The sequence below is a fragment of the Oncorhynchus clarkii genome, chromosome 30 (assembly GCF_045791955.1).
Source record: "Oncorhynchus clarkii lewisi isolate Uvic-CL-2024 chromosome 30, UVic_Ocla_1.0, whole genome shotgun sequence".
Taxonomy (NCBI): Eukaryota; Metazoa; Chordata; class Actinopteri; order Salmoniformes; family Salmonidae; genus Oncorhynchus; species Oncorhynchus clarkii.
In genome coordinates, this window is record NC_092176.1 from 20,310,477 (window position 1) to 20,327,062 (window position 16,586).

General features: G+C 40.2%; 1 protein-coding gene across 1 annotated transcript; it reads left to right on the forward strand.

The window, feature by feature from the left end:
* The first annotated feature begins 95 nt into the window (after positions 1 to 95).
* Positions 96 to 16,539, forward strand: LOC139390126 (MOB kinase activator 1A). Its single transcript, XM_071137293.1, has 6 exons — positions 96 to 385; positions 924 to 1,090; positions 4,405 to 4,498; positions 13,459 to 13,592; positions 13,691 to 13,854; positions 14,122 to 16,539. The coding sequence occupies exons 1-6, from the start codon at positions 372 to 374 to the stop codon at positions 14,197 to 14,199; spliced, it is 651 nt and encodes a 216-aa protein (XP_070993394.1). The 5' UTR covers positions 96 to 371; the 3' UTR covers positions 14,200 to 16,539.
* Positions 16,540 to 16,586: the final 47 nt, after the last annotated feature.

The following is a 16,586-nucleotide window of genomic DNA, read 5'->3' on the forward strand; positions in this document are numbered from 1 at the left end:
AAATTGTGTAACTTCAGAGTTTGAACGTCCCAAGAAACGAGCATTTTAAGGACCGTATAAATACTGCTGAACCATCCATATTACAACAATTACTGAAGTCATTTCCATGAGAATCCAAATGAGGGCGACAAACGTACATGTCGGCAAAATGTTGCGCTAACTATCTACGTCAAAATATTATTTCTTCAGGGTACGATTACACTGACAAGTGAGAGAAGAGTTAGAAAGTTCGGAGACTTTTCACCGGGGAAGCTAGAAAGGCTGTATATTCACCAAACAACCAGTGAAACGTTCGATACGACAGTTCTTTTGAGCTTCGATATTCTTTGGTCTGCATTTGTCTTCGTTTTACGACCGAAACTAAGTTAACGATGAGCTTCCTATTGTAAGTAAAGCTAGTTATATGTCACGTTTTTACTCGTAGTTAGCTAACGTTACCTAACTGGCTAGCTAGCTATGTTTGCATAACTTTAGATGCAGACAGATATACTCATTAGTCATGATGTAACCACATATTGTCATAGTTGTCGCTGTAACTTGTCTTACGTTTTAATATAGTTAGCTAAATGTGACTAACGTTACCCAGCTAGCTAGATGAGCTAACGTTAGTTAGCTAAATAACACGATCATGTCACGTTATAGCTAGCTTAAGTTAAGTGTCACTGATGGGAACTGCTCATTGACGCATTTTTAGCATGTCGACAACTAACGTTAGTGAACAAGTTAACTAGCAAACAATTATATATAGCATGGGTTCCTTCCTGTTTTGTTGCTGTCTGCTGATTAGAGGACAGTGTTTAACAGGAAGACTGTCAGACTTGTATGATTTCATATCTGAGCAGTGAGCACATCTACTCATCACTAATAGCTCAAACATGGAACATCACAGTTTGACTCGAGCTCCCTCTCCTCCCTTGATCCAGTGGCAGTCGCTCGTCTAAGACCTTCAAGCCGAAGAAGAACATCCCAGAGGGCTCCCACCAATACGAGCTGTTGAAGCATGCAGAGGCAACGCTGGGGAGTGGGAACCTGAGGCAGGCTGTCATGCTGCCAGAGGGGGAAGATCTCAATGAGTGGATTGCTGTTAACAGTGAGTAAAGGGTGATTGAAGGAGGGTAGCACAGAATATTTAATTGACACCTGTTCTTAATGACAGCCTTTAGGTTTCACAGGTGACCACACAGTCTAGTAGCCTAGTGGTTAAGAGCATTGGTTCAGTAACCGCAAGGTCGCTGGTTTGAATCTGTTGTTGCCCTTGAGCAAGGCACTTAACCCTAATCGCTCCTGTAAGTGGCTCTGGATAAGCGCGTCTGCTAAATGACTCAAATAATGCACAATTTCTTCCAGAAAACTGGTTAAATTAAAAAATATTTGGTATCCACATATGTATGTTTTTGGTTTGAAGTTGAACAAAACCAAAAAAAATTGAATAATTGACTAAATCTTACCTTATTCCACAAAGGAATCCTAAAATGTCCCGGACAATATTATTGGTATAAGTAATTAGAAATAATTCGATTTCAAGCAGGTGATTCACCTTTACTTTGGAATTGAACTCACCTGTGGTGTGTTGCAGGTGCCTGCAATATAAAAATCCCTCATTCAATGAGTTTGAATAGAGAAAAGGACTCATTCTCATCTTGTGGCTGTGTGTACCTCAATGAACATGGGAAAAGGAAAGAAACCAGAGAATTATCTGAGGTCAGTCATACGCAAGATTGTAGACAAGCATGGACAATCTCGAGGCTACAAGTCCGTCTTCAGACCTTGATGTTTTTGTTTCCACTGTACGCAATGTCATCAAGATGTTTAAGGCCCATGCCACAGTAGCCAACCTCTCTGGATTTGGCCGCAAGAGAACTTGATGGATGATTGTAGCGAAGGATTGTTAGAATGGTGGAGAAAGCACCTCGATCAACTGGCGCACAGATTCAAGCTGACTATCAGAAAGAAGGTATCACAGTTTCATCTCGCACCATCCGTTGCCAACTCAATGAAAGGGGATTATATGGTAGGAGACCCATCTGTCCACAGGACATTCTCCCAGAAGGATTTTGTCATTTCCAGGTGTGTTTTGGCAAATTGCAGTCGGGCTTTCTTATGTCTCTTTCTCCCCACTGCTGAGAAAGGGACATAAGAAAGCCCGACTGCAATTTGCCAAAACACACCTGGAAATGACAAAATCCTTCTGGGAGAATGTCCTGTGGACAGATTAGAGCATTTTGGTAAGGAACACCATATGTATGTTTTACAGAAAACAAAATGAAGCCTTTGTAGAAAAGAACACCTTCTCTACAGTCAAACATGACGGTTCAGTGATGTTTTTTATCTGCTCTGCTGCCTCTGGCACTGGGTGCCTTGAATGTGTGCATGGCATCATGAAATCAGGAGAATACCAAGGCATTTTGGAACGCAATGTTTGGCCCAGTGTCGGAAAGCTGGGTCTCCTTAGGTCATGGGTCTTCCAGCAGGAGAATGACCCCCCCCCCCAAATACACTTCAAAAGCACCCAGGAATGGTTCAAGACAAACGCTGTACTGTTCTGAAGTGGCCAGCAATGAGTCAAGATCTAAATACCATTGAAAACTTGTGGAGAGATCTGAAACAGCAGTTGGGAGAAGGCATCCTTCACATCTGGTAGAACTGGAGAAGTTTGCTTAAGAGGAGGTCCAGTACAGAGGTGCAGGAAGCTCTGATGGTTATAGGAAGATCTTGATTGCAGTTATTTTGACCAACGGCTGTGCTAACAAATAAGTCTAGGGTGTCAATTTTGTTAATGCCATTTCTGTTTATTTTCTGATATTAAATGGATATATTAAGTTCTGAATCAAAAACAAAGGTTTAGTAATATTAACAGTGAAATAAAGAATTGCGGAGACTAAATACTTTGGTAAATTTCAACTTTTTTTAAAGGGAAAATAGTGAGTTACTTGAAAAAAGTACAAGGCTGCCAATATATTTGACCACAACTGTGGGTGGGTGTGTCGGCACGCATTTGGAAAAGTATGCAGTTCACTTGTTTGTGTGTTTTGGCAATTGTTTTGTCTCTCCCCTTCATCAATCTACATACACAATACCACATAATGACAAAGTGAAAACAGGTTTAGAAATGTTTGAAAATGTATAATTTTTTTATGTAAATAATGTTATTTTTTTTAATTTGAAGTATTCAGACGCTTTGCTATGAGACTCGAAATTGAGCTCAGGCGCATCCTGTTTCCACTGGTCATCCTTGAGATGTTTCTGTAACTGTCCACCTATGGAACATTTCAATTGATTGGACATGATTTGGAAAGGCACCCTTCTGTCTATATAAGGTCCCACAGTTGACAATGCATGTCAGAGCAAAAACCAAGCCATGAGGTCGAATGAATTGTCCGTTGAGCTCAGAGACAGGATTGTGTCAAAGCACAGATCTGGAGAAGGGTACCACAACAGTTCTTCAGCATTGAAGGTCACCAAGAACACAGTGACCTCCATCATTCTTAAAAGGAAGAACCACCAAGACTCTTCCTAAAACTCTGCAAGAAGGGCCTTAGTCAGGGAGGTGACAAAGACCCCAACGGTCACTCTTGACAGAGCTCCAGAGTTCCTCTATGGAGATGGGAGAACCTTTGAGAAGAACAACCATCTCTGCAGCACTCCACCAATCAGGCCTTTATGGTGGAGTGGCCAGACGGAAAGCCACTCCTCAGTAAAAGGCACATGACAGCCCGCTTGGATTTTGCCAAAATGCACTTAGACTCTCAGACCATGAAAAAACAATTATCTGGTCTGATGAAACCAAGATTGAACTCTTTGGCCTGAATGCCAAGCGTCAGGTCTGGAGGAATCCTGGCACGATCCCTACAGTGAAGCATGGTGGTGGCAGCATCATGCTGTGGGGATGTTTTCCAGTGGCAGGGACTGGGAGACTAGTCAGGATTGAGGAAGAGATTAACGGAGCAAAGTACAGAGATCCTTGATGAAAACCTGCTCCAGGGTGCTCAGGACTTCAGTCTGGGTTGACCTTCCAACAGGACAATGACCCTAAGCACACAGACAACGCAGGAGTGGCTTTGGGACAAGTCTCTGAATATCCTTGAGTGGCCCAGCCAGAGCCTGGACTTGAACCCGATCGAACAGCCCTGAAGAGACCTGAAAATAGCTGTGCAGCAACGCTCCCCATCCAACCTGACAGAGCTTGAGAGAATCAGCAGTGAAGAATGGGAGAAACATGTCAAACTTGTAGCTTCGTGCCAAGGAAGACTCGAGGCTGTAATTGCTGCCAAAACTGCTATTTCAGTTTATTTTGAATACATTTGCAAACATTTCTAAACCTGTTTTTACTTTGCCATTATGGGGTATTGAGGGGAAATAAACTTTTGAATCAATATTAGAATAAGGGTCTGTTCTCCGTTTCAGCTGTGGACTTCTTCAATCAGATCAACATGCTCTACGGCACCATTACTGAGTTCTGCACTGAGACCAGCTGTTCTGTGATGTCTGCAGGGCCCAGGTAAGATGGGCAGGGAGACAGACTATTCAAATGGAAAAGGAAATTCCCCACACCTTTTTGCTGTGGATGAATTTGACCAACTTTTGGCTTAAGAACCTTCATCAGATGGACACATTCCATGTTCCCTAATTTTAATTTGTAGTATTCTCTGAAATGACCTGAATAGTGATAATGCTGTTCCACTTAAACAACATTAAACTACATTGCAGATATAACAGACAATCATATCAGTCAAAATATAAAATTCCCAGTTCATGCTACAAAATCTACTTTATAAGAGGTTTTAAAAATTAAGTTCTATGACTCAATGACAGAGTAAGGCATTGTTGGCAGAATAGATGGATGCAGTTCAATGCATGGATTCATTTAATAAACCAATGCATGTTTGTAGTCCAACATATTGCTACCAGGTTGTAAATCACAGCTGGCCTGGTACATCGTTTGCTTCCTCCAGCCATTCGGGATGCCCTGTTTCAGTTTCTATGACTTTATTTTGGACAAAAGCGGACGAATGTAACTAAGGCTGGGAATACCAACACGATCAAACTTCCAAGGGAAATGATCACAAGTCAGTCATAATGTGGCTAATAGGCTAGCTTATCTATTTAGGTAGCTAGTCATGATGTAACCACAGATTGTCGCTGTAACTTTTGTCTTACATTTAATACAGTTAGCTAAATAGGACTAACGTTACCCAGCTAGCTAGATGAGCTAACGTATTTAGCCTAACGTTAGATACTTTTTTACATATCGTGTAGCTAACTATGTGGACACCCTTTCAAATGTGTAGATTTGGCTATGTCAGCCACACCCTTTGCTGACAGGTGTATAAAATCAAGGACACAGCCATGCAATCTCCATAGACAACATTGGCAGTCGCTTGGCCTTACTGAAGCGCTCAATGACTTTCAACGTGGCAAGCCTAAGATCAGCATGCGTTGGCTGGAGTGGTGTAAAGCTTGACACCATTGGTCTCTGGAGCAGTGGAAACGCGCTCTGTGTAGTGATGAGTCATGCTTTACCATCTGGCAGTCCGACGGACAAATCTGGGTTTGGCGGATGCCAGGAGAACACTACATGCCCCAATGCATAGTGCCAACTGTAAAGTTTGGTGGAGGAGGAATAATGGTTTTTCATGGTTCGGGCTAGGCCCCTTAGTTACAGTGACGGGAAATCTTAACGCTACAGTATACAATTACATTTTACATGATTCTGTGCTTCCAACTTTTGTGGCAACAGTTTGGGGAAGGCCTTTACCATTTCAGCAATGCACCCGTGCACAAAGGGAGGTCCATACAGAAATGGTTTGCCGATAGGTGTGGAAGAATTTGTCTGGTCTGCACAGAGCCCTGACCTCAACCCCATCGAACACCTTTGGGATGAATTGGAACACCGACTGCGAGCCAGGCCTAATTGCCCAACATCAGTGCCTGACCTCACTAATGCTGATTGGAAGCAAGTCACCCCAGCAATGTTCTAACATCTAGTGGAAAGCCATCTCACTAGAGTGTAGGCTATTATAGCAGCAAAAGGGGGACCGACTCCATATTAATGCCCATGATTTTGGAATAAGATGTTCGACAAGCAGGTGTCCGCATACTTTTGTTCATGTTGTGTAGCCGCTGGTTAGGATGATGACATTGGGTGAGTGGCCAACTTTGTCCCCTATATTGTTTTTCTGTGGCAGGCAAGACATGGTGTCATTTATTTAGCGAGCAAGAAATGTGAATCACTTTGCTAGCTAGCTAGGCTGAACTTGAACGACTGTCATCCACAGTTTAGCATAGCTCTTAGTTGTCAATCAAATGTATTTAGCATTGTCAAATGGGCGGACAGGCAAGTTCCCCTTCAGTCGTCAAAACGTGGCTTGGGACAAGCATGCATTGGCGGGCAAGCAGGCTACTATTCCCCATCATTTAGCAGTGCAATTTTGACTGCCAACTACGAGCTGAATAAGTTTGAGGGTTTATCTACCGTTTCCTCGTTTAGATTTTAGATTATATCGGTCTTGCTAACATTAGTTGATATTGTTGATGTATAGGAAACTGAGGGAGAGAGAGCCTAGCTTTTCATGGTGGTTTGATCAATAGGACTGTAAAGTTTCCAAATGTAAGACCTATTTGCAGAAATCCATTCAGGTGTAGTTTGGCTTTTTGGCCATTAAAAAATAAATAATAATCTAAAGTTGCACTGTTGCTACTGCCTGTAAACACACAATCCAGTTAAAAGTGAATGATGGCAGGCCCATGTGGTAAATGGCTTATTTGCATGTAGCCCTATTGTAACTCTGATTGGCTATGGCGCACCGGTCTGTGTAGACTCCTGTCCTGGGCAAGACGGATGTTTTATTTGCTGCAGTGTTTATTAATTGTCCAAACGCATAGCCACATTCCCACTATATTACTATAGAACACAAATACCTTACTCAACGTCATTCCCAAACATTCTATGACTGTGTGAAAATGACCATATTTAAGTGCTTGCTTGTCAGAATGTAAAAAGTGTAATATTCTTCCTGGGGGTCTATATTATCATAATACAATTTCATGTTGCTAAAACGCTGTCAGTTCCACTTAAACATGAATATGTTAGTTATTCACATGCCACTGCTATGGTCGGCTCAGGCCTGACTTCCCCTCCACACACACACACACACACACACAAATGTTACATTTTGATACCTAATTTTAAACTTTTGTTCCTTGCATTAGTTTCACTTCATGTTTTTACAGTGTTAATGCAGTACATAACATACTTTCTGGAGTTTTCTGAGTCCATATTCACAAATCGTCTCACAGGAGTGCTGACCTGATTATATAATCTTATTCATTATGATTTAAAGGGGAAAATGAAGCCTAGTTCATCAGTCCTTCTTTGAGACACTTTGTTAATTGATTCTTGTCAGCTAAAAAAATGACAAATAATAATATAATATTTTACTGCGTTACACTTTGAAAAAAAAATTCTGTAGGTCCTAGTCTATGGATTTCACATCACTGGGAATACAGATGTGCATCTTAGTCACAAATAACTTTAAACATTTTTTTTTTTAAAAAGGTAGAGGTGTGGATCAGAAAACCAGTCAGTATCTGGTGTGACTGCCTTTTGCCTTATACAACCACCATTTGCCTTATGCAGCTTCTCCTTCACATAGAGTGTGGAATGTTGTCCCACTCCTCTTCAATGGCTGTGCGAAGTTGCTGGATATTCCCTGGACCTGGAACACGCTGTTGTACACGTAGATCCAGAGCATCCCAAACATGCTCAATGGGTGACATGTCTGAGTATGCAGGCTATGGAAGAACTGGGTTATTTTCAGCTTTCAGGAATTGTGTACAGAGATTTTTGCAACATGTGGCTGTGCATTATCATGCTGAAACATGAGAGGATGGTGGCGGATCTCAGGATCTCGTCATGGTATCTCTGTGCATTCAATTCTCTGTTAACAGCTCTGGTGGGCATTCCTGCAGTCAGCATGCCAATTGCACACTCCCTCAACTTGAGACATCAGGGGCATTGTGTTGTCTGACAACCAAATTTTAGCATGGCCTTTAATTGTCCCCAGCACAAGATGCACCTGTGTAATGATGATGCTGTTTAATCAGCTTCTTGATATGCCACATTTTTCAGGTGGATGGATTATCTTGGAAAACGTGAAATGCTCACTAACAGTGATGTTAAAAAGAAATTGTACACAACATTTGAGAGAAATAAGCTTTTTGTGCGTATTAACATTTTCTAGGTTATTTTATTTCAGCTCGTGAAACACTTTACATGTTGCATTTTATATATTTTCTGTGTAGTTTTGGTACTTCCTCAGAGTTCCTTCTTCTTGCTCTATTTTCGGTTTCAAGGTCAATCAAATGTAATTGTTTAAATTTGACTAATTCAATCAAATGTATTTATAAAGCCTTTCTTACATCAGCTTATGTCACAAAGTGCTGTACAGAAACCCAGCCTAAATCCCCAAACAGCAAGCAATGCAGGTGTAGAAGCACGGTGGCTAGGAAAAACTCCCTAGAAAGGCAGGAACCTAGGAAGACATCTAGAGAGGAACCAGGCTATGAGGGGTGGCCAGTCCTCTTCTGGCTGTGCTGGGTGGAGATTATAACAGTACATGGCCAAGATTTTAAAATGTTCATAGATGACCAGGGTCAAAGAATAATCACAGTGGTTGTCGAGGGTCAGCACCTCAGGAGTAAATGTCAGTTGGCTTTTCATAGTCGATCATTCAGAGTCTCTACCGCTCCTGCTGTCTCTAGAGAGTTGACTGGGAAAGGTAGCACTTCCGGTGAATAGGTCAGGGTTCCATAGCCGCAGGCAGAACAGTTGAAACTGGAGCAGCAGCACGGCCAGGTGGATTTGGGACAGTAAGGAGTTATCAGGCCAGGTAGTCCTAAGGCATGGTCCTAGGGCTCAGGTCCTTTGAGAAAAAAAAGAGAGCATACTTAAATTCACACAGGACACCGGATAAGACGGGAGAAATACTCCAGATATAACAGACTGACCCGAGCCCCCCGACACACTACTGCAGCATAAATACTGGAGGCTGAGACAGGAGGGGTCGGGAGACACTGTGGCCCCGTCCGACGATACCCCCGGACAGGGCCAACCAGGCAGGATATAACCCCAACCACTTTGCCAAAGCACAGCCCCCACACCACTAGAGGGATATCATCAACCACCAACTTAACCATCCTGAGACGAGGCCGAATATAGCCCACAAAGATCTCCGCCACGGCACAACCCAAGGGGGGTGCCAATACTATGTTTGTCTTCAGGAAGGCAGTGAGTTGCCACGCAACAGCTTGTCAATGTTTTTGGGAGAGGAATGGGAGATTTGATATTGGCCAATAGTTTTTAATATTTTCTGGGTCAAGGTTTGGCTTTTGCAAGAGGCTTTATTGCTGCCACGTTTGGTACACATCCGGTGGATAGGGTGCCGTTTTTTATTATTTTCAACATAGGCGGGCCAAGCACCGGAAGCAGCTCTTTCAGTAGTTTAGTTAGAATAGGGTCCAGGATGTAGCTTGAAGGTTTAGAGGCCATGATTATTTTCATCATTGTGTCAAGAGATATAGTACTAAAACACTTGAGTGTCTCCTTTGATCCTAGGTCCTGGCAGAGTTGTGCAGACTCAGGACAACTGAGCTTTTGGAGGAATATGCAATTTAAAGAGGAGTCCGTAATTTGCTTTCTAATGATCATGATCTTTTCCTCAAGGAAGTTCATGAATTTATCACTGCTGAAGTGAAAGCCATCCTCTCTTGGGGAATGCTGCTTTTTAGTTAGCTTTGTGACAGTATCAAAAATACATTTAGGATTGTTCTTATTTTCCTCAATTAAGTTGGAAAAATAGGATGATCGAGCAGCAGTGAGGGCTCTTCGATACTGCACGGTACTGTCTTTCCAAGCTAGTCGGAAGACTTCCAGTTTGGTGTAGTGCCATTTCCGTTCCAATTTTTTGGAATCTTGCTTCAGAGCTTGGATATTTTCTGTATACCAGGGAGCTAGTTTGTTATGACAAATGTTTTTTATTTTTAGGGGTGCGACTGCGTCTAGGGTATTACGCAAGGTTAAATTGAGTTCCTCAGTTAGGTGGTTAACTTCTTGCGGCTGAAATCCCGTTAACAGGATCGATTTGACAACAGCCAGTGAAAGTGCAGGGCGCCAAATTCAAACAGAAATCTCATTAAAATTCCTCAAACATACAAGTATTATACACCATTTTAAAGAAACGTGTTATCCCACCACAGTGTCCGATTTCAAAAAGGCTTTATGACGAAAGCATACCATGCGATTATGTTAGGTCAGTGCCTAGACACAAAAATACACAGCCATTTTTCCAGCCAAAGAGAGGAGTCACAAAAAGCAGAAATAGAAAGTTAATCACTAACCTTTGATCTTCATCAGATTGCACTCATAGGACTTCATGTTACACAATACATGTATGTTTTGTTCGATAAAGAAAATGTCAGTTTACATTGGCTCGTTATGTTCAGTAATGTTTTGCTTCCAAAACACCCGGTGATTTTGCAGAGAGCCACATATATTTACAGAAATACTCATCATAAATGTTGATGAAAATTGTTATGTTATGCGTGGAATTAAAGGTATACTTCTCCTTAATGCAACCGCTGTGTCAGATTTCAAAAAAGCTTTACAGCGAAAGCACACCAAGGAATAATCTGAGTACAGCGCTTAGCCACCAAAACAACCATGTTGTGGAGTCAACAGAAGTCAGAAATAGCAATATAAATATTCACTTACCTTAGATTTTCATCGGAATGCATTCCCAGGAATCCCAGTTCCACAATAAATGTTTGTTTTGTTCGATAATGTCCATTTATGTCCAAATACCTCCTTTTTGTTCGCGTTTAGTTCACAAATCCAAATTCACAAGGCGCAGGCACTTAGCCCAGACAACGTCAAAACAGTTCAATTACAGTTTGTAGAAACATGTCAAATGATGTATAGAATCAATCTTTAGGATGTTTTTATCATAGATCTTCAATAATATTCCAACCGGACAATTCCTTTGTCTTTAGAAATGAAAGGGAACGCAGCTCGCTCTCACGGCCGCGTGCGTGACTTAGCTCATGGCATTCTGCCAGACCCCTTAGTCAAACAGCTCTTATTCGCTCCCCCTTCACAGTAGAAGCCTGAAACAAGGTTCTAAAGACTGTTGACATCTAGTGGAACCCTTAAGAAATGCAGTCGGACCAAATTTAAACTATCTTGGATAGACATTTACTTGAAAAGCTACAAACCTCAGATTTCCCACTTCCTGGTTGGATTTTTTTCTCAGGTTTTTGCCTCCCATATAGTTATGTTATACTCAGACATCATTCACATAGTTTTAGAAACTTCAGTGTTTTCTATCCAAATCTACTAATAATATGCATATCTTAGCTTCTGGGCCTGAGTAGCAGACCGTTTACTCTGGGCACCTTATTCATCCAAGCTACTCAATACTGCCCCCCAGCCCAAAGAGGTTAACCTGTTGCGACGACCAAACCCGGATCCGGGATTCTATTTATAGACCTAAGCTCATTACCATAACGCAACGTTAACTATTCATGAAAATCGCAAATGAAATGAAATAAATATGCTAGCTCTCAAGCTTAGCCTTTTGTTAACAACACTGTCATCTCAGATTTTCAAAATATGCTTTTCAACCATAGGAAAACAATCATTTGTGTAACAGTAGCTAGCTAGCGTAGCATTTAGCGTTAGCATTAGCGTTAGCATTAGCGTTAGCATTTAGCAGGCAACTATCACAAAAACAAGTAAAGCCTTCAAATAAAATAACTTACCTTTGAAGAACTTCTGATGTTTTCAATGAGGAGACTCTCAGTTAGATAGCAGATGCTCCGTTTTTCCAAAAAGATTCTTTGTGTATTAGAAATAGCTCCGTTTTGTACATCACATTTGGCTACCAAAAAAAAAAAAAAAAAAAAAAAAAAAAACGAAAATTCAGCCCTCAAAACGCGAACTTTTTTCCAAATTAACTCCATAATATCGACTGAAACATGGCAAACGTGGTTTAGAATCAATCCTCAAGGTGTTTTTCCACATATCTCTTCAATGATATATCCTTCGTGGAAGCCTGGTTTCTCCTTGCTCTCAAATGGAAAAATAATTGCACCTGGCTTTACGCTCCAATTTCGACGCAGGGACACCAGGCGGACACTTGGAAAATGTAGTCTCTTATGGTCAATCTTCCAATGATATGCCTACAAATACGTCACAATGCTGCTAACACTTTGGGGGAACGACAGAAAGTGTAGGCTCATTCCTTGCGCAATCACAGCCATATAAGGAGACAATGGAAAACAGAGCTTCAGAAATTCTGATCATTTCCTGGTTGATGCATCATCTTGGTTTCGCCTGTAGAATGAGTTCTGGGGCACTTACAGACAATATCTTTGCAGATTCTGAAACTTCAGAGTGTTTTCTTTCAAAAACTGTCAAGAATATGCATAGTCGAGCATCTTTTCGTGACAAAATATCGCGCTTAAAACGGGAACGTTTTTTATCCAAAAATGAAATAGCGCCCCTAGAGATCAAAGAGGTTAACTGATTTTTGACTACCTTGGGTAGGTGGAGGGAGTCTGGAAGGGCATCTAGGAATCTTTGGGTTGTCTGAGAATTTATAGCACGACTTTTGATGATCCTTCGTTGGGGTCTGAGCAGATTATTTATTGCAATGTAATAAAATAGTGGTCCAATAGTCCAGGATTATAAGACAAAACATTAAGATCCACAACATTTATTCCATGGTCCAGAGTATGACTGTGGCATTGAGTTGGTCCGGCGACATGTTGGACAAAACCCACTGAGTTGATGATGGCTCCGAAAGCCTTTTGGAGTGGGTCTGTGGACTTTTCCATGTGAATATTAAAGTCACCAAAAAAATTGAATATTATCTGCCATGACTACAAGGTCCGATTGAAGAACTCCATGAGGAACGCTGTATATGGCCCAGGAGGCCCTTAAACAGTATCTATAAAAAGTGATTGAGTAGGCTGCATAGATTTCATGACTAGAACCTCAAGAGACAGTCTTTTTTTTAATTTTTGTTTTTAAATTTTTTTTTATTGAAATTTGCTATCGTAAATGTTAACACCTCTGCCTCCGCTTGTCTCTTATGCTCTATTCCAGCTCCTGTATCTTACTCTAGTATACTCTCTACTAATCATTTATGGTAAATCTTTTCTAAGAACAGAAAGTAAATCTGTGCGCTGGTAAAATGCTCTGTCTAATAGGACAACCTTTTTATACCCCAAACTGGGTCTTGTTAGGAAGATGCCCTCTTCTTAGCCATGTGGGACTGTCCAACAAACAGTGATGATGAATTGTGTCAAAAACATTCAGAGGAAGCCATAATTTCACTTTATTAAAACTAAACTAAAATTCTCATTCCATCTCGCTATTGGTCCATCTCTACCTCTCTCAAGGTATGAATACCACTGGGCGGATGGCACCAACATCAAAAAACCTATCAAGTGCTCTGCTCCCAAGTACATAGACTACCTGATGACCTGGGTGCAGGATCAGCTGGATGATGAGACACTCTTCCCCTCCAAGATAGGTTAGTTAAATTCGCTTTGTATAAATTCGAAACCTTCATAAATTTAGCCTAGACCTTTTGGCTTTTAGATAATAGAACTCCCGCTCTGTCTCCCTTAGGAGTGCCCTTTCCCAAGAACTTTATGTCCGTGGCCAAGACTATTCTGAAGCGCCTGTTCAGAGTCTATGCCCACATCTACCACCAGCATTTTGACTCTGTGATGCAACTGCAGGAGGAGGCTCACCTCAACACCTCCTTCAAACACTTCATCTTCTTTGTCCAGGTGCCACTGCTAATACATTCCAAATATCAAATGATCTCTTTATTGCTGTTTAGAAATGATTGTCATGATTCTATCAGAGGAGTCTTGTCATAAATCATGCCTCCATGAATGTAGTAAATAGTATTCTATTCCAATTGATGTATTGTGCAATTATAATTTATGGTTAACATGCATACTTGTTACTTACTATCCTGTGTAAATATAGTATAGCAGGTAAAAAGTTATGTTTGATTACAAATGGCTTGTGTGGTATTTTACTGTGTGTAGGAGTTCAACCTCATTGATCGTCGTGAGCTGGCCCCTCTGCAGGACCTCATTGAGAAACTGGGCTCCAAGGACAGATAAACACCTCCGTCTCTCGCTCTCTAACCCCCCCCCCCCTCTTTCTGTAACTTCTTCACTTGGCCTTTTCTTTCTCCCTCCATTCATTTACCTGTATGTTTTCTGTTCTAGTTTTTTGCTCTCCCCCTCTAGTTGTCTGTTGACATTGTTTCAGAGCTTGTTTTGTTAAAGCTCACTTTAGTCTTTAAGGTAAGATACCAGGGTGTAGTATATTAAATGTATTTTTTGGGGGTCGTTTTGTTAAACAAATTCTATAATTGGGACCTACTGACCTGAACTGTGGACCAATATAATTTAGGAGTTTAAATGGAAACCAACATTTCTTTCCTATAGGATTTACAAGCACATAAAAAAAAAAAAAACATTTTAACTATCATGTTTTTAGTCAATGTACTTAAATACTGTTTTTTGGATCTTGTATCTGGAACAGTTTTTGTATTTTAGATTTTTTTCCACTTAAGATGAACGAAGTTGCAAAAGTCAGGGGATATTGATCAATAAATATGTGCAGTGTCACTTGATATACTTGTGAAATAGATAATCTTCCATAGTTCATAAACAATCAGTGATCATATTTTTATGCTTGACTTAACTGCTTAGTTGTTATAAGGTATTTTAAGAGAACGCATTCAAGTATCAGAGGATGACATTTTGAAAACAAATGAAATGTAGTATAATGTGAATATTTTGATCTTTCTCATTTCACTCAAATAGCACAAAATGTGCCTCAGTTATGTTTTTACTATGTCAAATTCCTTGGATGTCTTTGTCCTTATGCTGGTACTTAATTGTAATATCAAGTCAATTCTTGTTTTATTGTTTATTAAACATACCTTTACTCAAGCATGCAAAATGCAATAATAGCAATAGTGCTCGCACCAATACATTACAAGGTTGAGTGTGTGATAGGTCATTTTTTGTATGTGATATATTTTTTGTTTTTTGTCTTATCTGAGTGTGTGACATGTTAACTCACCCTAGTCCTTATGTGTTCAATCCAGGCACAGTGCTAAAGCAGTAGGGCTGTTGGTTGTGCCACCTTGACGCAAATTAAATTGATCCTAATCCATCCAAATTCCTTGCCACAAATGGAATGTTATTTATAAAGAAAAAATCTATTAGTATTTACCCTCTTCCTGATATGGACTGAGTATAAAGGTCTAGGTGCGACTCCATTTGATACCTTAGACATGCTCCGAAACTTTCGTGACTTAAGTATTTTTTTTAAATCCTCCTGCTGTGGGCTGGATGTGTTAATGTGTAGTTCATACATGCATAATCGATGAGCAGAACTACTGTCTTACCTCAATTAGCCACGAAATCCCAAGTTTAAAACAGACTTTTATGGAATCAGTGCTGTGCCATTTTCCCCCAAGTGGGCCAGTCCCGTAGCAATTTGAGTTCAACCAATGAGCTCCAGCCCCTTGCCATATGAGTGACAGCTAGCAAGAGGCACATCATGCACATACAGCAAAGTGAGAGAGGTCAATGACATGTTGCACATATCTGCACATATTTGATGTAGTATGTCATTTTTGAGAACCACTTGGCTCATTAGTGCTACTTTCAGAACTACTGGCAAAAATTATAGAAAAGTACAGGAGAATCTTTAATACAATGTAAATATGTTTTTTACACAGCTTATCTCTTTTGGCCCCTTGGTTGGAAAATACATCAGTGTAAAAAATATGGTCTACTAGTCAATACATGGTTTTAAGCAATTGTAAGATTGGTGTTTCTTTTACAAATCTCCAGCGTGTTTGTAACAAGTTTTCCTGATATGTGCTTATGTTTGATCTGTCTGGATAAAGTCACCTGATATACCGCCAGTATGTGTGCTTATATTTGATTATGTTCAACATTGATTTTCAATGTGCTGTTACATTCCCCATAGGCAATGATGTTGGGAATAAGACAATACACACCATATGTTTCTGGAATAAGTCAAGTGTAGTTTTTTTGGGGGGGCTACTTTTTTAAAAAAAAAATTTTTACACATTAACTTAATTTTTGAGTTTCTTTTTTTCTCCCAGATATCCAATGAAAACAGTTTGGCATGCCATAGATTTGGAGTTACATTTTATCATATTTTTCATATTGCTGTTGAACAATTCCTTTAACTTTGGTTAAAGGAATTTTAAAAAGTGTAACTTTAATATATATATATTGGAGGTAATTTGTGGGCAATGTGATTGTTACAATGCTCAATGTGAGTCCAATACTCTGCTGTAAATAGGATAATTTACAGAACATTTATCTGAACAAAACTGTGCCTTTTTAAAATGTCTGAAATTACATTATTCATAGCAGAATAGCTTAATTAACATTAAATGAATTTGTGGAGATTCTGTTTGTATTGAAATTATTTTAAATGGTTGAGTTTTTTTAAA

What these genes read in the sequence shown, in the direction of transcription:
- LOC139390126 (XM_071137293.1), top strand. An exon ending in TGAGTGGATTGCTGTTAACA is followed by an intron (nt 1,091 to 4,404) that starts GTGAGTAAAGGG and finishes TCTCCGTTTCAG; the next exon opens with CTGTGGACTTCTTCAATCAG. An exon ending in ACTTCATCTTCTTTGTCCAG is followed by an intron (nt 13,855 to 14,121) that starts GTGCCACTGCTA and finishes TACTGTGTGTAG; the next exon opens with GAGTTCAACCTCATTGATCG.